The sequence below is a fragment of the Microcaecilia unicolor genome, chromosome 4 (assembly GCF_901765095.1).
Source record: "Microcaecilia unicolor chromosome 4, aMicUni1.1, whole genome shotgun sequence".
NCBI lineage: Eukaryota > Metazoa > Chordata > Amphibia > Gymnophiona > Siphonopidae > Microcaecilia > Microcaecilia unicolor.
Window position 1 is genome coordinate 320,811,667 of NC_044034.1, and position 23,059 is coordinate 320,834,725.

General features: G+C 42.3%; 1 protein-coding gene across 1 annotated transcript in view; it reads right to left on the reverse strand.

Annotated features, from left to right (window-relative positions):
* TACC1 (transforming acidic coiled-coil containing protein 1) overlaps positions 1-23,059 on the reverse strand; it is a 97,517-nt gene that overhangs the window by 13,736 nt on the left and 60,722 nt on the right. The window contains 7 exon segments of the mRNA XM_030201913.1: positions 5,498-5,618; positions 5,863-5,953; positions 5,956-5,968; positions 9,322-9,482; positions 9,845-9,888; positions 12,206-12,282; positions 15,327-15,467. Coding sequence (XP_030057773.1) covers positions 5,498-5,618; positions 5,863-5,953; positions 5,956-5,968; positions 9,322-9,482; positions 9,845-9,888; positions 12,206-12,282; positions 15,327-15,467 — 648 coding nt within the window.

Below are 23,059 nucleotides of genomic sequence, written 5' to 3' on the forward strand. Positions count from 1 at the left end.
AGACGCTCTATAATCTTCTATACTGACTTGATTAGTGTGTTTAACCAGCAGCTACTTACACTGTTGAGGTACGAGTCTCATTTGTATGCCTCAATTGTTGTTTGGTGTAAATAGCCTCTGGTTTCTGACAAGCAGCAAAGAAATCACTTAAATAAATATAAATTTACTGCTAGTATTCATCTTAACACGTGTGCTGTCTCAAAGACCATTATTCCAGAGTTCATAAGGTGCACTACACAGTTTTTACAACTGACACAAAATCTATACCCTTCTGTCATTTTCTTGGTCTCTGCACTGGTTTGTTCTCAAGGATCGTCTTCCTCCACCATCTAGTACAGAATGGGCGCTGGGTATTGACACCTCAACACTGTTTTCAGGTTTTTCTTTATCACAAATGTTTGGTTTTCTTGCATTAAGCTTACCCAAGTTGCAAAGGCTTCAAATACAAATCAACGTATGCATCCAGCTTTTCCTATCTAAGCGCACAACTATGGAACGCACTGCCAAAAGTCGTGAAACAACGTATGACCACCTAAAATTCCGGAACAAACCTGTTCAAAAAGGCATACCCCACCGACCCAACATAAAGACTGAATACCTGCAACACAATGAAACCAAAGCACGTAATGGACATACTTAACTCTTCCTGTCTAAGATCCCCAATGTGTATATCATACACGAACCTTATTCTACCATATAACCACCTTGTATTTGTTCATACTGGAACTAGCGAACGCCGATACGATACATGTAAGCCACACTGAGCCTGCAAATAGGTGGGGAAAATGTGGGATACAAATGTAACAAAAAATAAATAAATAAATATTGACTCAGATTGACTCGGGCTGCACATACTGCAGCGGGACATGTTTACCCAACTCCTACCCTAGCTGAGATAATATTCAACCATCTCTCTGAACTCACGTGCAACTTTCTTCAAATCATCACCTTACTTTCTAATTCTTCCTACTTTCTTACTCATCTATATGTTACAACTTTGCCTTACCCTTCACTACCAATTATAATGTTCTAGTACATATTGTGTTATCATTGCAAGTAGTATACCATGCCATACTTTGTATCGTTGTTCGAATATTTTTACTGCTCTAATTGCCTATTGCTCATGTTTGATCTATTCTTACTGTACATCGCCTTGAGTGAATTCCTTCAAAAAGGCGGTAATAAATCCTAATAAATAAATAAATATTGGTGGGAATTGGAATGTCTCTGGTGATCACCATTTCATTACCTATAATTCTATCAGGTCATGATCCCAGCATTTTTCTGGGAATGATTTATAGTGTTCAGCTGTCTTCCAGTGGATGACACACCCTAATTTATCATGCTTCTGTCTATCCAGAAATGAAATGTGTAACCATTTCCAGTTCTAAGGAATCTGCATTTGTTTTATTGCTTTTCCTCTATAAAGGTTGTGGGCCACTTTGTCTGTAGTTTACAAAGTTGTTTCCTGTTTTTATGATTAAGCCCAACTCTCCTTAATCATTCTTTTGTCGTTTTTTTGATCTCTTGCAGTCTATAGATTAGGGATGGGCATTTGTATGCATGTCGTTGAATGTCATTATCAAACAAAAACAAGCAGAAAAAACATAAACATTTGCGATTTATCATTTGTTGTTAACAGTGTTTCCTCTTGTGAAAGTACTCAATATTTGCAAAATAAGCACCCACTGCACATGCACAATCATGCGTGAGAGAACCATTATGCATGTGTACACTGTGGGAAAGAGTGCTCCCTCTTTCAAAAGAGCATGCAATCAATGACTGTTTCCGTAACAAAAAAATGGCCACACGAAAACCAAATAAAGTGAACATTGCTAGACATTCCAGGAAACACAAATTTTCTGGCTGCTCATCCCTAATCTATTTCGCCTGCTACATTTGTGATTTAGTAATTTGTTTTTCTTTGTTTGAAGGTCTAATTCTTTTAAATATTTTTCTCTTCTTTTACAAGAGTCTGTTGCTTCTTTCCTCCCAGGTGCTGGCGGATTCTCATCACTCTTCCTGTCCATCAGAACGCTTGTACAAGTTTAAGGACAGAAACCCACCATGCCCATTTGCCTTCATACTTCTGCAGTTTGAGTATTTGGGTTTCCTAATGCTGTTATGTATGCCTGGAAGCCTATGAAATAGCTCCAAGTGTGTAGTCTGTTTGTAAAAGACCCATGCCTCCTTCAAATATTGGCATGACCACTGGTTTATAGATTAGCTGGTGGACATGAAGTTATTTTGTTTTTAAAAACTTTACAAGATATTTATGTAGCCAATCTACAATTCCAATGTTGTTATCAGAGTATGGGGACTGCAAGCAGGTTGACAGCTTGTGTCGTACTCCCTGCTGCTGTTAAAGCACTTTTCAATCAGTTTCAGTCTTTTGTAGTTTTCTTGGATGATCTCTTCTCTCAGAAATTTGTGCTGGATGGCTGTGCCTTCTACCATTACATATTTATGTGCTTCCTGTTCAATTCTTTTAGATTAGTCTTCTGTCAAAGGACACTTTCAGTTTTCTTAAATTTTTTTAATTAATGAAGGTTGCCTTAGCGTATTTCTAGTCACCTGACAAGTTCTTCACTACTTAGAGATGTTCCTTTAAATGATGAGTACACAAGAGCTGTATAACTTCAACCATCCACAAACCAGTTCAATGTTATCTTGTGGTGGTGGTGGGTTTCATTAGAACCTCTTAAAGCTAAATCTGTGTGATTTTTTTCTTCCAACTGATTTCTCCTAATGCTCCTCATATTGTTCTTCTTTTTTTAGTTCCGTGCTATTAGAATCTGATCATATATTCTATTTGCACATATCATAGTAAATAGCTTTGCGTAAGCAAGCGATTGGATGGCAGTCTTTGGGGATGTTACTGTGACTCCTTTTAGAAGGAAACATTCTTCCTGTTAACTCTACCTATCTCAAATTTTTTTGGCTTATTCTGGAGCAAAACTCTTCCAATCTGGGGCACTTTCTAAACTTATGTCCTACTCTTTGGTTATTATTTCAGGCCATTCCATAGTTGCACACTTTCTTCGTATGTTGAGTAACCATTCTGCTTCTCATCGTGCTCTTTGAGATGGTTACATAAGCTTCTCTAGAACTCTCAATGTTGGTTAGTGGTGTTTTCAACTGTGCAATAAATTCTTCCCCAGTTTCCAGTAGAATTGCCTTAAGTATCTCTCCTTTTTTTCTTCAAATCTCTGCAATTTGTGCTTCTGCTGTTACTTACTTTGTTGTTGGCACGTATAAATTTGAGGGTGTCTGTTAGTATAGCATATCAACTTGAGCTTCTGGACCTCTCTCATTATTTTTGGTGTACTTTATCATCAGCGACACCTCTGCGCACAATGATTTATTTTTTTCTGTACATTTCTGCAAAGGAGGAATTGATATCTTTTTTTTCCATTTTTCTTCTTGCCTTCTGTCCATGTCTTAATGACTCTCTCAGTAATTATTTTCTCTGCACAATACTGTCTGATTTATTTCTAAGAAATCAGTAGATGCCTTAATTTATTTTGGCACCATGTTTAGTAAAGGGATATCTGACTTAGCTCTTTTGCCTTTTCAGAAGTTCAAGACGAGTAATTCAGGTACAGTAGGCATCTCTCTGTCCCTGGAGGGTTACCAAGCAGTGGTAAAAAGTGGCCTTAGTGCACCCTTACACTGGTCTTTTCTGCAAGGGTTAAATGGCTGGCGGGTATATTGTGGGATACAAATGCCATAATAAATACGTAAATAATTTTTTGTATTAATGGCTATGCACTAATTTTGCGATTAGCCCATGGCTATTAAAACAGATTAGCGAAAGAGCCCTTACCGCCACCCTTTATATAAAAGGGTAAAAGCTCAAGTGCTAATCGGTTGCGTGCGGTAATTGTAGCTGCGCAAACCCGATTAGTACAGAACACGCCAACTCTCCGCCCCAGACAAGTCCCCTGCGCCATAAAAATTAATTTTATTTTTAGCACATGGGTAATGCATGCACATCCCGAATTTACTGTGGATGCCTCAGCGCACCCCACCATTTTTGCTGTGGCAATGTTTACTGCAGCTTTGTAAAAGGGTCCCTGGGTTTGTACATGAGGTAATGGAGGGTTAAGTGACTTGCTCAAGATCACAAGGAACCACAGAGGGATTTGTACCTGGCTTCCTGATTCTCAGCCCACTGCTCTAACTATTAGGCTGCTCCTCCGCTCCACTTTAGCATAGTTAATCTTTCTCACTATAAGTATCCATCTTCACATAAACCAGAAGGTGAACCACCAATGCCTCTATTTCCTTGACTCTCTCCTGCCCTTCCTCTGGCCTGTTCAACATTACTCCTGCCCTTCTATATCATTCTCTTATCTTCCACTGCTATCTACCTATTGTTCTGGTGCAACTTTCTGCATCGTCTCTCTACATCAGCCCTCAGTGTTTAAGACGTAATTGCTTATGCATTTTTTGCTGTGATTTTTACAAGTAGAGATCTTAAAATCTGTGGTTACTTTTGCAGCTTTTTCTTTCACAGTATTACTCTTTCTTCCAGGTTTATGGCTTGCTCTTTGCATACCCTCTCCATTTAAATGTAGGGTTTTGTAGCATAAAGATAATGTATTCCTACTTTTATCTTCAGGAGTTCACCTAACTGTACAAAATCCTCTTGATTTTTCCACTGGTTTCTGTGATCTGTCTCCTGCTGCAGTTGGTCCACGAACTGGTTCACCATGGCCTATAGCTAACCAGGGGAGTTATATTCACCTGAAGCACCTGCACTGAAGTTCCGCATAACCACTACTACTAGTTTTAGCCCTAGTAACTAAGGGGTCATTTTACAAAGGCGTGCATTTTCAGCGCATGCTAAAATAAGCACATGCTAAACGTAGTCGCCCATATATTCTATGGCATTGCTAACGTTTAGCGCACACTATATTGCTTTTGTAAAAGGACCCCTAAGGTAAGGGTGAGCACCTCTTTATCCTGGTGAGGTGCAGCCAATATCTTTTTTTCCTTTTCTTGCCGAGGTGAAGTAGAGGTTATACAACTGTCCCACCATGTGAAGGTACAAAGCAAGACTTAGCGAAAATAAATTAGTATCAAAAATATATTATGCTGTGATCACCGAAACCCTTTATTAAGCAATAACTAGTATACAAATCATTTTTGAAATCCAAGATGAGAAGCATCCACCTGGTCAGATCCACCCTCCAAACCGAGGCTCAACGTACACAGGACAGGTTGATGAGAAACAGAAAGCCTAGGGCCATGTGCACAAAGTGGTTTCTCCTACTGCTTGACTATGGAAAAATTGTTTGGAACCTTTTGATCTAGGACCTGAAGATTACACATGAAACAATATGATTTATGGCTCATCCTTTTGTTTAAAATCTAGACCTTCTCCTCTAATCTGAGCAGCACCATTTCCCAGACCTGGAGTGTGACAGAGTCTACACAGAAAAGAAAATGTGAGATGATGGATTGGGGGTGGGGAGTAGGAAGTGACAGGTACCTTCTGCTGTAGGGCCCTTTCCAATGACTCCACCTTCATCTGCTCTTTACGCAGACTGGCATGGAGAGCTGCACTCTCTGCTTTCGCTTTTGCCCGCACTTGAGCTATTTCTTCATTGGCTCTTGAATGGAGAGGGAAAATATTTATAAATAGAATAAAAAAAATTTGACACAGTGAAACAAGTGTAAAGTGCTAAGACACAAAGTAAAGTGCAACTGAGAAAGGTATAAAAAGCCAGTCAGACAGAAAGAGCCGATTTCAAAAGGGCAACAACAGAGAGGTGGTCCCATCTTATGTACCAGGCAGCAATGCCTCTTATTTTCAGAAGCCAGAAGAAAAATAAAGTTAACTTTGCTTAATCTTACCTATTCAGTTTCTCCTCTGCATGGATCTTCAAAGCCTGGTACCTCTGCTCCTCTTGCTTCACCCTGTTCAAATAATCCTCAGCACATTTCTCAGGGCCTCTTCATTCTGGATGCGACAGGACACCAGTACAGTATGGCCAAACACACTGACATCATTAATCTACACAGAATCTGTACCTCACCAACAGACACAATACAGCACAGCATATACCACAGTCCTTCCCCCTCCCCCCAAAAGTGTAGATAATAGTCATGTGCCTGCACTTCCATTGGATATACAAAGCACCTACTGAATGAAACCAGACTGGATTGTACACCATCAGGTTTGGTTCGCTCTCTCTCTCTCTGTTGGTTTGTCTTTCCAGTAATTGAAATCATGTTTTGTAAATCTGAATTACAGTGGTTGATGTCACAGGCACCCAGTATAAGAGGCTGGGGAGGCTAAGCCTTCCAACAGCAATCATGTTTTCCCACCTCCCTCCACTGCTTCACCACTGCTGCTACTTTTCAAAATCAGCGGCAGTAGCGGTAAAACAAAAGAAAGGAAAACATGTGCGGGACCACAATTGCTATGCCATGGCTGCTGGGTCTTCTGGTCTCACACCCACCGATGTCAACTTCCTGTTCTGGAGACAAGACCGGCAGAGTGGCTGCGCGCATCTGGAGACAGAGGGTCCGTGCATGTGTGTGTGTGTGTGGGGGGGGGGGGGGGTTCTCCTTTTTAAATTGCCTCTGCTGGTCTTGTCAGGGTCCACGAGAGTGTGAGAGATATACTGGCTGGAAGGAGGGGAAAAACAGAGGGAGGGAGGGAGGGAGGGAGGGAGATATTGGATGGAAGAGAGGAGAAATACGGACTGTAAGATGGGAAGAAACAGAGGACGACACTAGCTGGAAAGGGGGAGACCGCTGCGTTGAAAAGGAGGAAGAAGGAAGGGGAAGGAGATATTGGATGGAAGAGGAAGAGAGGAGAATACTGACTGGAAGGGGGGAATAGGGGATAGACACTAGCTGGAGAGGGGGGGGGGGGGGATCCTGCAAGGGAAGGTAGAGGGAGGGAAAATGTAAGCTGTATGAGGGAATAGAGGATAAATGCTGGCTGGAAGGGGGAGAGAGAATGGGGAGGCACTAACTGGAAAGGGTGGAGAGGAGAGAGATACTGGATGGAAGAGGATAGTAGTAGAGAGAGGGAAATGCTGCTTGGAAAGGACAGAGGGAAAGGAGATGCTGGATGGAAGGGGTGAAAAAGAAGGCAGATGCTGGATGGAAGGGGGAAGAATAAGAGTGGAAAATGCTGGATGGAAGGGATAGAGGCAATCGAATTGGAAGGGTTAGAGGTGATGCTGGATGGAAGGTGGAGAGGGATGCTGGATGGCAGCAGGGACGAGAGGAGAACTGCTGAATGGAAAGGGGACAGAAGATGCCAAGGGTGGATGGGAGGGGAAAGAAGAGATACTGGATGGAAGTGGGGTAAGAGAGAAGAGAGGAGATGCTGAACGGAAGGGGGAGAGAATAGTGAGAGACTGGGGAATAAGAGGAAGAGGAATGGGAAAGCTGGGGTAAGGGAAAGAGATGGAAAGCTATACACCAGACATAGTAAAAAGAGGAAATTGCAGACTGGATAATAAATAAAATGAAATTTGGACAGAGAGGCAGAACAATAAATGGAAGAAAGCTGAAAGCAAAAGATCAATGGAGATGATGTAGTGAAGAAGATGAAGAAGTCAGGAAGATACTGAAAAATGACAAAAGGACAGGAATCCCTGTCAAGAAAGTTAAGAGGAGACAGGGAAGCAGAAATTAAGAACTGGGACCAACCACAATTAGAAAAATTAAACAGCCAGACAGCAAAGGTAGAAAAAAAGAATTTTATTTTTAATTTAGGATAAAGTAGTATGGTAGCTTTTTTAATCTATTCTAGAGGTTAATAAATAAAAATAAAAAATTTAAAAAATTGGAAATATAGTGATCCCTTTTTATTGGACTAATTTGACTAGCATTGAGGCCAAAAACTCTTTCCTCAAGAAAGCACAGTATGGTAAACTATTAAATTAGTCCAATAAAAGGTAATACCTTATTTTCCTTTATTTCTGTTTCTTAGTTTGTAATATAGTAATTGAAATATATTAGTTTTTTAATTTGCATGTGCTATTTTTTATATTTTGCACAGTACAGGAGGACTGCTTCTCTTCATTTGGCTGTTGCATTGTATGCATTGTCTGGCCTCTTGAGAGTTCAGTTCAATTTCTGTTTTCATATTTCTATTTTAGTTTATGATTACTTGGACTTGACAAGGTTTCCTCTGTGTCCTGTGTGTGTGAAGAGATCAGGTCTTCTGTTAGCACTGAAGTAATCAGGTTTGTTTAGTTTCCAGTAGGTGTACTGATATGTTAGTACCACCTGAGGGTGTTTATAGTGCTGCTTTTCAAGGTGGATGTTACCACTATATGTTATGGTAGAATTGCTATCTAAGCCTCAAGTGACATTTACTTCACAATATGCCTGGTACTGGATTTTGAATTTATGTCACAGCTTTCTAAGCGATAGTCAAGGCAAGTTTTATTCAGGTACAGTAGGTATTTTCCTGTCTCTGAAGGGCGTACAGTCTAAGTTTGTACCTGGGACTTGTCCAAGATCTCAAGGAGCGGAAGTAGGATTTGAATCCTGGCTTCCCTGGTTATCAGGCTACTGCTCTAACCATTAGGTACAGCTAATACATGTAATACCTATTCCAAACATATCTGGGAACTTAACAGTATACTAATGGACAGCAGAACTGAAGCCTAGTGGTTATTTGGCAACCTATCAAAAACCCCAGATATCATTCTATGCTTGCCAGTAACAACAGGATTCCTGTTACAGTTCTGCAGAACACCACTGTTCACATGGCCAACAAGAATGTGCTGGACTGGGGAGCTAGGGCTGACCTGGACCCAAGTGTAGTTTAAGTGTTAAACTACCTGCATACATCTCTAGAAAACTGAAAACACTGTTTTGTTTAATATGCATTTTGATTTTTTTGGTACACAATTCCCTGGAATGTATTCATTGTGTATGATACCAACAGTAAAAGAAGTATTGTGGGGTGAGGAAGGGGACAGCTGGTAGACAAAAGGGAGGAGTCCTTACTGTCGTTTTACTACTAACATAGTTGCGGCCCCACCACATCTTAGTCTCCCCAAACAGTTGAGTCACCGACTGTCTATGGTTGACGTGCATGCCTCCTCTCAGCCTTCCAGCTTGTACTTGGTAGGCCAATTAATAAGCAGAGAAAACTAATTGTTGAATGCCAAACTGGGCTCTTCCTGCTCAGGTTACCTTCAGAAATTATTCGTCTGCACCCTTTGAGAGTCCCAGAGTACTCTACCCTCACCACCACAGATTTATCTGGAATGGAAGTGGAGAAGCACCACTAGATATCAACTCAGAGTTTCAAGTGAGCTCTGTAACAGGGAACCCTACCTTCTTAAATCCTTCCAGAACCCCCTTCAGGTTCTCGTATCTCCTGAAGAGATCAGAAAGCGACCTCTCCACAGAGTTCAGGTCTGCCACCGCCTGGTCCTTCTCTATTGTCAGCTGCTGAAGACTCTTCTGGGAGGTGACACTACTCCTCTGCTCATCTTCTACAGAACACAGATATCACATCATGGTTAAAATCCAGTCCTAAGACCTGCTGTTGTCTGCTTTCATCTCAGTCATCCTAGAAAATGTATTCTTCCTCTCATCTGCTGCCTCAGCATCCACTTATATGGTGCAAGAGTTCAAGAAATAACCGAAAGAGAAGATTAAATCTTTACAAAAAGACTCTGCTCTTACACTGGATCTTATTAGGTTAAAGTCACAGTTCTTCAAAATTTACGTGGCTGTCACAGATGTCAACATAAAACCTGAGATGTTACTCTTTTAAGAAAACTATGATTTCCAGGAAAAAAAAAGACCATTTTTTAGCAATATGTCCAAGCGTGCATCTCTTTCGACTCCTTACCAATCATCTGTGCAATAGTTTTTTCATACTCTGCTACGATTTTCCTAAAGAAAAAAAGAAAGAAAGATAAATATATATATATATATATATGCACATACACACACACGTTCTTACGGCTGCTGTACTCAGTTACTGTAGGTCCTGAACAACACAAAAACTAGTGTTTCAAATGCACATTTCTCATATCACTCTCTCTAGGGCATGAGAGAAGTAATAAATTACAAAACTAGGGCTAGCCCAATGGCCAGTGCTGTGGTAGGTTCTTGGTTTTGCTCAGAGCTGGTCTTCTGCTTCCTGGGCTGGCTGGGAAAGAGCCACAATTACTGGTGGTTAGGTACGTGTAGGGATAGGGCTTGGGGAAAGGGATATAAAATGTGATTCAAAAAGTCTCCATATAGTTAAGAATGATGCCTCATGGCTAGAAGCACGCACCCATTTCCACCTCCACCCCGCCTACTGAGCTGCAGCTGCCACTTGGGAGACAATAGACAGGGAGTAATTTGCGCACTCCTGTCTCCTTTGCACCCTGTGCAGCTGCACAGCCTTTGGGATGGCCTTGCTCATGGCACCACATCCCATCCCTGGTTCCGGTTGAGCTGGAGGTATAAAGGAGCAGGAGGAATCTCCTGGGTGAAAAAAATGCCAAAATCACAAACTTCTAATGAGAAGTTTCCTAGGCTGGCATGTTAAATGTTCAATTTCAGTTCTGTCATCAAAAAGGGTGATTCACATTATAGGCAAACTAGTGCAATTTTTCAGTTTTATGTACTATTTTCTAGCGTAAAAAGGGAACCAACTTAGGAAATTGCAACTGTTACAAAAAGTGCTATAGAATTACTCTTCGGATCTAAGAAATATGATCATGTCACTGGCTTCCATTATCTTTTCACATTGTTTTAAGATTCTTATTCTTGCTCACCAATTTTTTTTTTTTTTTTTTTAACACAGGTGTTCCCCCTTTTCTTTTCAGTTCACTTGTTCCCTATGTGACCTGTCATTCTTTAAGCTCACTTCACAAAAATTTGCTGGTTGTCCACTCCCACTTGAATGTCCGCCCAGATTCCACTAGGTGATAGTTATGGCACCTTCAATCTGGAATGCTTCCTTTTCAAATCCAATCCGAGACCTCCTTTATGAAATTTAAAACTGCTCTCCAAACACATTACTTCCTGTGGGCTTTTCCTTCAATTAGTTGGTACTTCTTAGCTTCCTCATTGTTGCTGGCTACACTGCTCTTATGCAGTAAGGAGGTCTTTTACTAAGCCATGATAGCGTTTTTAGTGCGCGGTAGAAATCAGTTGGCGGTCAATGTCGAGACACCCATAGGAATATAATGGGCATCTTGGCGTTTACCGCCTGCTGATTTCTATCATGAGCTAAAAACACTACCATGGCTTAGTAAAAGACCCCCTAAAGCCTTCTGATCACTTCTGTACTCTAGTCCTTCCTACTGTGTCATACGGTAAATACATTTTTGTCTTTACTTAAAAATAAATTCTTGATTGTAATTTAGGCTTGCTTGTGTGTTTACCCACCTTTCTTCCCCTTCTTTCTATTAATATCGTAATGACTTTCATGCTTTAATATTCTCATTCATTATATCCAGACTCGATTATTGCAATATTGTTTACACTGGTTTGCACTGGCATTCCTTCAAAAAGCTCCAAACAATGTAGAACACTGATTAGACTTCTCTGCCGTGTCTGTCATTCCGGCACGGGCAGCTGGAGTGCCTCCAGGACCAGGTTTAACGGAATAATTCCCCTTAACCACCTGTTTTATCTCCACCTCCAAAATGGAACAAAATAAAAATGGATGCCTCATTAAGTAACTGGCAGTGCTTATATGTATAGGTTAGAACAACGAGCTGGCTATACATGAAAGAACTGTCAGTTATGCAAGGATAAACTGACGAGTTTATGCTGCACATAGAGCTCGAAAACACACTACAAAAATTTTGTAAAAATGACATTTTTGGGATGTAGTCAGTAGCCCTAAAATGTCTGTACTCAATTATAAAACTTTTTCAATAACACTTCAGAATCACATATAAAACATAACCAATCGGTTAATTTTATATTATAGATGAGCACCTTCATTAACAGAAGCAAAGAAACTATTTGGGAAAATCTCCATAAGTGTCATACATCATTTTGTGTGAATATAAACATAAAAGGATGCCATACACTTCACCAAAATCAATAGGGACTTAAGCGTCGCTCTATTATTCTATTATTATTATTCCTTTGTGCTGTACTGTAAGGAGTGCTGGAATGTGTCCACTAATGTTTCTGTGAGGACAAGGGGTGGCAGGAAGATGTCTGAATTGTCTTACATTCTTGGGCTACCAACAGAACTTACCTCATCTCCAAGACTTCCTGCCAGCTTCCCTCGTATTTCTGCTTCCATCTCTCCACTTCAGTTTCTTTGCTAATTATCTGCATGGGATGCAAAATCTCTCCTTAAGGTTCAAAGCAATTAAAATGTGTTCTTCCAAAATTTCAAACCACTGATCGAGTAACCTATGTGAGTGTTTTTTCAACTTCTTCAAGTGAATGACCCCCTAAGTTGAACAAATTTCAACCAAGTACCCCCAAGCTTTGATCAGCTTTGGAAGATATACATTCCACAAACTAACATATTCTAATCATAAAACAGAAAACAAAATTACTTTTTCTACCTTTGTCTAGACCTTTTATTTTTCTATTCATGTTGATCCCAATATCTGGTTTCTGCTTTCCTCAGTCTTCTCTTAACTCTCTTACCAGGGTCTCCCGTCCATTTGACATTTCTTCTCTCCCCCCAGCCCCTCAAAGCCCTTCTCTATTTCTCTCCCCCTGCCCTGGTCATCCAGGATCTCATTTCTGTCTGTTTCTCACCCCCCCCTCACCATCCAAACCTTCTCCGTCTCTTCCTTCTCCCCTGCCATCCAACATCTTCTCTGTCTCTTCCTCCACCATCCAGCATCTCCCTTCTGTTTCTCCCTCCCCCCCAGCCCTGGCCATCCAGGATTTCATCTCTCTATAACTCTTCCCCCCATCCGACATCACCCCTCTGTCTACCACCACCATCCCATATTGCCCCATTTCTCACCTCCACCCTCATCTAGCATCACCCCTCTGTTTCTCTCCCATCCTACCATTGTCCCATTGCTCCCTTTTCTTCCTGTCCCCCCACTATTCAGCATTGCTTCATATCTCTTCCCTTTGCCCCATCATCCAGCATTGCCTCATTTCTCTCCCTTCCCCTCACTCTACCATCCAACATTGCGCTGTCTTTCATTCTGTTCCCCTTTCCCCATCAACCACCACCACTGCCTGTCTCTCTTCCCCTCTCCCTCTAATACCACCATGCTTCCTCTCTTTCTTCCCCCACCCCTGGTCACTCTCTCCCTCACCAGCACCTCCCACCTACCCATTTGATCACCTGCTACATCCATGACTGAAAAGAAACTGAAACTATGCATGGGCCATAGACCTGTGCAAGCCACTGGTGCCTCTTACTGGTCCTCTCCCTAGGATGCAACTTCCCATTTCAGAGGGGGAGGACTGGCAAGAAGCACTAGTAGCATGCACAGGGCTGTGTCCTGCACCTGGTTTCATTTTTTTTTTTTTTTGCAGTCATGGAGTCAGGGAGGCAGCAGGCTAGTGGCAGGGACAGGAAGGTAGCCAGTGGTCAACGGGCACCCCCTTGTTGAGGCATCAGGGGCACGTCTCCTGCATGTTGAGAACCTATAATTAGTTCTGAAATCCTACTTTGGAGCACTTAGTAACCTTATTTTAAAAAGGTCAACTATTCATTTTCCTTAATGGTATATGTACGAGAAAGTTAATTTTTTGGTGATTCCCCTCTCCACACTTTGATGTTTGGTGACTCCTCCCAGTCTTTTAAATATAAGCAGACAACTGGATCCTGTTGTGTTACTTTCCTGTATATAGAATTTAAAGTTGATTACACATAGCACTTTTATAAAATGTATCTAAACCACTTTACAGCCAAGGAGAGGCTGGCAGAAGATGTTGTGTATGTGCTGCAAAGCAAAGACAGCAAAGAAAGAAGTAAGCCGCATTAAGCACAAGAAGGTTAAGCAGCTCACCCAAGGTCACGCAGTAGGTAAGTGTTAGAGATTAGAGGGGCTCAGTCTGGGAGCCTTAATAGATTGAGCTTAAGCACAAGCAAAGCCAAGTTTACAATAAAGACAGAAAACCTTGGTACTGAGTTTTATTTTTTAGTTTAGAATACAAACAACTTTCTAACCTTTCTATATCCAGTTTTGACTTATTGTCCACCTCCTTTCACCATCCAATTTCTGTGCTTCTAGGGATTGTAAAGCTGGTATGAATGGACAGACTTGATAGAAAATGACAGCAGATGAAGACCATGGGGCTCATTTTCAAAGCACTTAGCCTTCCAAAGTTCCATAGGTTTGCATCAGTTTCATTAAAATGAGCGTGCACAGCGACTGAAAACAGGACAGGGTGCCAGGCAATGTGACACCAGTGCGGGACAAACGCTTTAGCTGGCGGGGGTCCCAAGGTACCTTTGCAGTGGCGGCAACCAAAATGTGCTCCCCCACCTTGGGTTCTAGCCCCCCCCCCCCCCCCCCCCGGTCGAGGTCTAGCTATGCCCCTACCGTAATACTGCTTCATTCTACTGACGGGTCCTCTTATGTACAGTGGCAGTACTGCCTTTCTCCATGAACTCTATCCCAGCTACCAAATTGTTCTGGAAGCTCTGGTTTCCCAAACAAAAATCAATGTTCAGTGATGTATTGAACGACAGCCCTGCTGCAAGCATGGCAGGAGAAAAACACTTGAAAGTGGCCAGAGGACTGTTTTGTCTATTACAGACACTGTGCTTAATTTCAGCTCCAAGATCCAGCAGAAATCACCACACAGATGCTAAAACGATGGACATTTTGACTGCTCCATTGTCTCCATTCCCCTCTTTTACCAGCATTGGTTTTCTACATCTGTTTATTTCTAAATGCAGCACCTGAACTGAATAAATATTCTACCGCTAACTACAGGATTTGGAGCCTATAACACATCAAACAAATCATACAAATAAAAACAAAACATTAAAACATAATAAGCGACACAACTTCTATTGTGGTCCCTGTAAATCTACAAAAAGAACCCAAGACATTTTTTCCCCCCTAAGGGAAGTTAGCTGTACAAATATAGGCCAAAAGTGAACCTTTACTAAAGATGGCAACAGTAATCACCATAGCTGTCAACACGAATATTTCCAGACGACCAGCATCCTTTCCCCAGAGGAAAGGATGTTGTTAAAAGAATGGGCTGGGAGCCTTTTCAATTCCCACTTCTCCTGCTATTGTGACCTTGGGCAAGTTGCTTTATCTGCTTCAAGCATCCTCTTGAGCTCTTTAAGGCAGGCCTCAGGCCTGAACTGCTGTAATCCACCTTGAGCTTTAGTCTGGAAAGGTGGAACAGAGATATAAAGATAATCAAGCCATTACCTCTTCTCTTATTAAAGTGAGGACAGCCAGCTTGTCCAGCTCACTGAAACGGACACCAGCCAAGGGACTCTCTCCGCCACTTACTGCTGGCCCCACAGGCTTGCTGCAGCAGGTGTCCCCTGAGGGTAGCAGAGCATCGGGCTGCAGAAATAAAAAGTGCTCTTTATTTTTTTTCCTCATGATTTTCATTTTCTCCTTGAATGTTCCTGTACACATCTGGAGCTCTTTCTTCACCTCTGTTTCTCTGTTACAATTGCAGTCACAGTGTTTAGGTACACTCCCAGGAGATCTCAGGCAAAACAAGTTAGGAAGTCTCTTACAAGCTACAGAATACCTGATCCAGAACTTACTAAATGCTTCAGAACACCATCCGACACACCTTCTGTAATAAACCATTTTTTGGACTTTCTATCAGTCCTTCAACTAGCAGCAGCTGAACAAACAGGATGCTGTTTAAGTTATAGAAGCATGTGGCCAATTTCTGTAAAGGCCATGGTTGAATCTATGCCCTTCTATTCCAGATATATGCAACTTCAGGTACAGAACCTGTATTTTCAATGTCAGACAGTATCTCACCTGTACTGTCAAAAGACCCCTCTGCATTATAAGTAAAAACTCCTCAGAGGCTGATAGTACATGCAGCAAACACAGCTATATACTAAGGCAGTCACTGATTGCCTGTTGTCAAAACCCCATGCACCTTAGGATTCAACTCAGCTTTAGGTACAATGTATGACAGACACTCTGTGGATCTGCACAGCTGCAAATGATAAAGGAGGTGCACTGAAAAGGAATGAAATACTTGACCACTGTGGCCGAGCCCCCCATCATTGCCTTTTGTCCCATATAGGTTACCGCAGCTCGAACATTAATTGCCAGACTGTGGAAGCAAACTGCGACACCTAGAGTGGATCAGGTGTTAGCGAAGGTGGATTATTGCTGCTTAATGGATAAACTTACAGCCTTAAAGCGAGGAGGCAGGCTCCATATTTGGAGTGGAGGGGTTTACCGGTGTAATAGGGATAAGAAGGGGTACTTCTAGTGGTGGGCAAGGTTTAGGATCCCTGAGCGGAATGGAGGGGGGGGAAAAAGGGGAACACTGCAGTTGTTTGTAATTGTTGAATATATGATGATGTTGTAAATCTGATTTTGGTGTTTTTCTGAAAAGCTAATAATAATAATAATAAAAAAGAAATACTTGACCACTGGGTTGGGGTGGGTGGGGGGAACAGGTTATTTTCAAGACGCCACTAGGTGGACTGGATGCTTCGTCAGTCACATTACTGCCCTGGTAATCAGTACTATGGGCACAGGCTGCATGTCACTGCATGCCCACTCCTCACTGGGTGTGTTGAGTTCTTGAGAATTTATTGTCATAGGAATCAAATAAACATTAGTCCTGTTCAGCAAGGAGGCTCCTGCATTCACAATACACTTGTCCTCCCTCCCCTCATATCCTTAGAAAAACAGGTTAAGTCCCTATAAATCTATTGCTGGTTGCATTAATCTTACTGCTGTCTGCTAGGCAATGGGTTTAGCTGTTCTCAGAGTTGCGTTCCCAGAAGAAGGAAGCCTGTTTGAAAACTTTTTTTCCTCTGCCATGGAGTCTTGAAAATAAAATGTGGATGAACTGGTGCTTTAAACCAATTTTGATGTTAAAACAGAATCCAACTGCCATGTTAAGAACATTCCCACCATCTGCTTATTGCCAATGCTTTTCGAAGGATCAAAGATTTAAACCAATAAACCCTCACAAGTAACTGTTTTTTGTTTTTATTGGGATTATCCGCCTTTATGAAGAAATTTGCCCAAGGTGGTAGATACCAGGGCAAATTTTCGGAAGGATGATTTGCTCTCCTGCTATAGCATTAATTACTCTCAGACTTCGGCTGGAATGGCCTGGTGGATCAGTAGAGGTGTTGTGCACTGCTGTATGAAGGGGCACAAGTTTAATTCTCGACCTCAGGTCATCTGCTTCCTGGGTAAGCTGGGGCGATGGATTCTGTACAAGTAGCGCTCACAACCCCTGGGAGGTCCTAGTTATCACACAAGACCAATGCCTAGTGGCCAGGTCTAGGGTTCATGATTGCAGGGTTTCAGCAGCAGCATCCCTGGTGATGGCCCCTGGAGGAGTGGCCTAGTGGTTAGGGTGGTGGACTTTGGTCCTGGGGAACTGTGGAACTGAGTTCGATTCCCACTTCAGGCACAGGCAGCTCCTTGTGACTCTGGGCAAGTCACTTAACCCTCCATTGCCCCTTGTAAGCCGCATTGAGCCTGCCATGAGTGGGAAAGCGCGGGGTACAAATGTAATAAAATAGATACTATTGGAGATTCTACATGGAATGTTGCTACTATTGTTGGAGATTCTACATGGAATGTGTGTTGCTATTCCACTAGCAGCATTCCATGTAGAAGGCTGCGCAGGCTTCTGTTTCTGTGAGTCTGACGTCCTGCACGTACGTGCAGGACGTCAGACTCACAGAAGCAGAAGCCTGCGCGGCCACATTGGTGATCTGCAAGGGCCGACTTCTACATGGCATGTTGCCAGTGGAGGAGTAGCCTAGTGGTTAGGGTGGTGGACTTTGGTCCTGGGGAACTGAGTTCAATTCCCACTTCAGGCACAGGCAGCTCCTTGTGACTCTGGGCAAGTCACTTAACCCTCCATTGCCCCATGTAAGCCGCATTGAGCCTGCCATGAGTGGGAAAGTGCGGGGTACAAATGTAACAAAAACAAAACAAAAACAAAACACTAAACTAATTTGGGAGGGGGAAAAATATCTGGGCAGCGTGAAAGTTCCTGCTGCCAGTTGAGCCAAAAGTCCAAACTCTCATACCAACAAATAAATGCCTTTCAGTACTGGGCCTTTAGGTTTATCTGGATAAATCCATAGGCGCTGCTATCTGTGGATATCCAGACAGTGCCACAGTAGAGTGTAGGCAAAACGGCAAGTGAGTCAGAAATTGGCGATATTTAGACCACAATCTAGATATCAGATCTCTGGATAAGCCCTGGTGCTGATTGCGTTTTTAAAAAAAACACATTCTGTGCCATTCACTATCTGTTCAACAGCACTGAATATCCATGATTAATTTAAAACTCTTGTGGCCACTATTTAAAACAAACACTGTCTGCAATGTCAAAAAGTGACCCGTAACTTTTCAGGTGCCGATGCCACTTCTAGAGTGGATTGAAGGCACAGCTACATGTCAAGTGGTGTCACTGGGGGTGAGGTAGGTAAAATTCAGCAAAGCCACTTGGGGTAATAAACTTCTAAAATCATTTTTGTTCATTACAGCAAGCTATGAGGAAGTCAAGGATAAGCCCCCTAGAAAACAGGGAAAATATAGCTGCATACCTGTAATGGTTGTTCTCCGTGGACAGTGGGATATTTCAGCCACACAAGTGGTGATGGCGCCGAACCACAGAGAGATTCAAAGCTGATAGGCATGAGTTTTAAAAAAGTCTCTCTTGAGGTTAAGGTGGGTAGTATAAATAGTAGTCCCAGCGTGTTTCAGTTCATGTCTAGCATACTTCAACTTGGGGAAGAGAGGGTGGGATTGTGTGGCAGGAACATCCCACTGTCTGCAGAGAACAACTATAACAAGTCAAATTCTTGAAATGTGGCGCACATTCAAAAACCCAAAATTTTATAAATCTAGCCATTTATTAACAGAAAGCAACACTTTTGGTGCACCAATATAAAAGTGATGCATGTGGGAAAGAGGAACCTCAATTATAGCTACGTAATGCAAGGTTCCACATTAGGAGTCACCAAAACTGGGAAAGGGATCTAGGCGTCATCGTTGATGATACGTTGAAACCCTCTGCTCAGTGTGTGGCGGCAGCTGAGAAAGCAAATAAAATGTTAGGTGGTATTAGGAAAGGAAGGGAAAACAAAAATGAGGAAGTTATAATGCCTTTGTATTGCTCTGTGGGTGCGACTGCACCTCAAATATTGTGTTCAAATCTGGTCACCGCATCTCAAAAAAAATATAGTGGAATTAGAAAAGGTACAAAGAAGGATGATAAAGGGGATGGGACGACTTCCTTATGAGGAAAGGCTAAAGCGGCTAGGGCTCTTCAGCTTGGAGAAAAGACGACTGAGGGGAGATGTGATAGAGGTCTATAAAATGAGTGGAGTGGAATGGGTAGACGTGAATCACTTGTTTACTCTTTCCAAAAATATTAGGACTAGGGGGCATGCAATGAAGCTACAAGTAGTTATTTTAAAACGAATTGGAGAAAATGTTTCTTAACGTGTAATTAAACTCTGGAATTCGTTGCCAGAGAATGTAGTAAAAGCAGTTAGCTTAGCGGGGTTTAAAAAAAGGCTTGGATGGCTTCCTAAGGGAAAAGTCCATAGACCATTATGTTACAGATATGCAACTACATTTTCTCTCAGAACAGTAGTGATATTTCAGCCACACAAGTGGCGACTCCCAAGCTACAGGCTGCTATAACCTCCACTCTCAAGACAAATCCCTCCTCTCAGTACCCTGTATCCCCGAAAATAGGTCATCCTCCGAAAATAAGACCTAGTAGAGGTCTTGCTGCAATTTGAAAATATAAGGCCTCCCCCGAAAATAAGACCTAGCAGGGGAGGCCTTATTTTTCGGGGAAACATCGGGGTCAACCCCCCACCCGAGATTGCCGGCTCCCCCCCTCGATCGGCGGCTCCCCCCGCCCTCAGTCACTCCCAGAACTAACCTCTTAAACGCTTCCTTTCACCTTCGCATTCACCGCAAGCAGCAGGGCAGACCACTCCTTCCTTCCGTGTCCCGCTCTCGCCTGACGTTACGTCAGGTGAGGGCGGGACACGGAAGGAAGGAGTGGCCTGCCCTGCTGCTTGCTGCGAGTGCGAAGATGAATGGTGAAAGGAAGCGTTTAAGAGGTTAGTTCCGGGAGCGACTGAGGGCGGGGGGAGCCGGCGATCGAGGGGGGGGGGCGGCGATCTCGGGTGGGGGGGGGGCGACCTCAGGTGGGGGGGGGCGACCCGATGTTTTCCCGAAAAATAAGGCCTCCTCTGAAAATAAGACCTAGCGGGTCTTGGGGAGCAAAAATTAATATAAGACAGTGTCTTATTTTCGGGGAAACACGGTACCCTTCTCCACCACCGCCAATCCAGGCTCCGCCCTTTCTGCCTCGCCTCACCCCATGCTTGGAATAAACTCCCTGAGCCCATACGCCAGGCCCCCTCTCTGCCCATCTTCAAATCCTTGCTCAAAGCCCACCTCTTCAATGTCGCCTTCGGCACCTAACCACTACAACTCTATTCAGGAAATCTTGACTGCCCCAACTTGACATTTCGTCCTTTAGATTGTAAGCTCCTTCGAGCAGGGACTGTCCTTCTTTGTTAAACTGTATAGCGCTGCGTAACCCTAGTAGCGCTCTAGAAATGTTAAGTAGTAGTAGTAGTAGTAGTATAATGTGAGAGAAGAAAAAACACTCCTGAATAAGGAAGAGGCAGTGAATTGAAGTTTCATAAAGAAGAATTTAATACTGAATGGGCAAAAACAGAATCAGAATAACCAGGGTGATCCAAACAACAATATCTAGTAAATGTATGAATTTTGGACCAAGCAGCTGCCTTACAAATGTCCTGAGCAGAAGCTCTGTGCAAATGTGCTCTAGTAGTCAGCATAGCCGCAATTAGTAAACTGTGATTCTTGGTACTGGCGATGTATTTGTCAATATCCATTTGACTGTAAAGACCACTGCTGAAGGAAGTTTGCTAATCTTCCCCCTACTGGAAGATGTGTCTGGGAAAATTGTCTAAAAAGCAGGAGACAGTTTGTTGGATTGTTGTTGTTGTACATTCTTCTGTGATTTTCTCTCCCTTTGTGCTCTAAACTAATTTGATTGTCTAGAGTACGACCTGTTATAGGGTTAATATCTCCTGTAATTGTAATGGGATTTTTTAAATTATAATAAGCATTTTGTTTTCTAGTAGAATGTGTTGCAATCATCTTTAATAAGGTCAATGATTTCTTTGACCTTATCTGCAAAAAAAGTTTGGCCTGTACAGGGTACATCTGCTACCTTATCATGAACATCTTCCTGTAGCACAGAAGATTTTAGCTAAGCTATCCACCTAACTGAAATACCAACAGCTGCACCTCTCATTGCTGTTTGATGAGAATCAAGTGATGTTCTAATCATGTATTTAGAAAGGTCCTCAAGATCCTGTAAATAATTATGAAACGGTTTTGCTGAATCTTTTGACAGATTCCACCATCAGCTTTAATTTTTCCAGCATTTTGAACATGTACCTGGTCAAGCAGAAATAATGTGCTGTAATTCTAGCACTACACATTGTATTGATAAACTTTTTTCTAATAAGGTCTAAAAATTTCTGCTCTTTAGCAGGAAGGCAATTAGAATGAGTTTTAGAATTTTTATGTTTGCATAGAGCTGATTCCACTACCATGGAATGATGTGAAAGTTGAGATTTTCGTGAGCTATAGAGGACTGAATTTTGTATTTAGTCTCTACAGCTTTGGAAGTACATCTAGAAGTATATGGAGTATTCCATATGTCCTACTGTAATACCTCATGTAAAGGTAATACCTCTCTTTTGGTGTATTTAAGAAATTGTAGCACATTCCTACGCTTTGCTCTTGGATCAGGTTTTAATTGTGTGTCTCCACCTGAAGAGGTTTTGCAATTGTTTGTAAAAATCTGAAGTAGGAGGTATCCTCTGGAAGGGATGTTTTAATCGGTTCTGGAGGAGATGGATCCGACGGTATTCCAGCTGATCTAGTACAGTAACATGAAGATAGTTGTGCTGGGGTTATAGAAACCAAGGGAAAAGAAGAGCCAATATCAGAAAATGCTTTTACTAGCAATGAGAAAGTAGATAAAGATGGTGGTAAGTGAGATGTTCTATGATGAGAAGAGTGTCTAGATGCAGAAGCTCCCATTTTCTCCTGCAGAACCTGCCTCCATAATTCTTGTAGTTCTGTAGAAGGGTGAGATGATCTGCTATGCACAGAGAGAGGAGCGATATCTGTCATGAGTAGAATGTCTAGAACGTTCTAGTCTTCTTGGCAGGAACCGGAGTAGCTGAACATTCTGCTGATATAGTTGTATTATTTGGCTGAGGCGTGAATAGCTGTCTCTGTGCCAAAGGAGGAGTTTGAGGCATCGGTGTAAATTCCCCTCTGCATTGTTTAGGAGAAGGGCTATCCCTTTGTGTCATCGAAGCAGAAGAGGGGACTGAATAAGTATCCCTGCGCCGACTGAATGAGGATTCTGCTCTATCCATATTAGGCGACGAAGACGTTGTAGGCGGAGTCTTGAGGAGTTCATCAGTGTGATGTCAGCACCTAGGAGGAGTTGCTGCCTGCGCCGAGAATTTTAAATGTTTGTCTGTGCTTTGGATATCAGAAGCAGTTTTTGAGGACAGCTGATCCTTTGAGCAAGTTTGGGAACCTATAGCTGGTTGCCCCGAGTGTCTCATGTTTTCCTAAGGATTTAGCATGATGTTTGGATTGTCGGTTGAGCTGTCTTGACAAGAGGTTGACCTGGACTTTTGTGGGGACTAGCTCTTATTGTATAGATAGTCTCTCAATTTTTAACTCCATCATTTTTCTTGCTCTGGGAGACATTTGTCAGCATGTGGAATAAGAGTCTACAGGATGGGAAGGTCCCATACATCATATACAGGACTCATGAGTGTCCAAAATAGATATCTTATACATGCATTTACAGCAGTGTTTGAAATCCAGTTTCT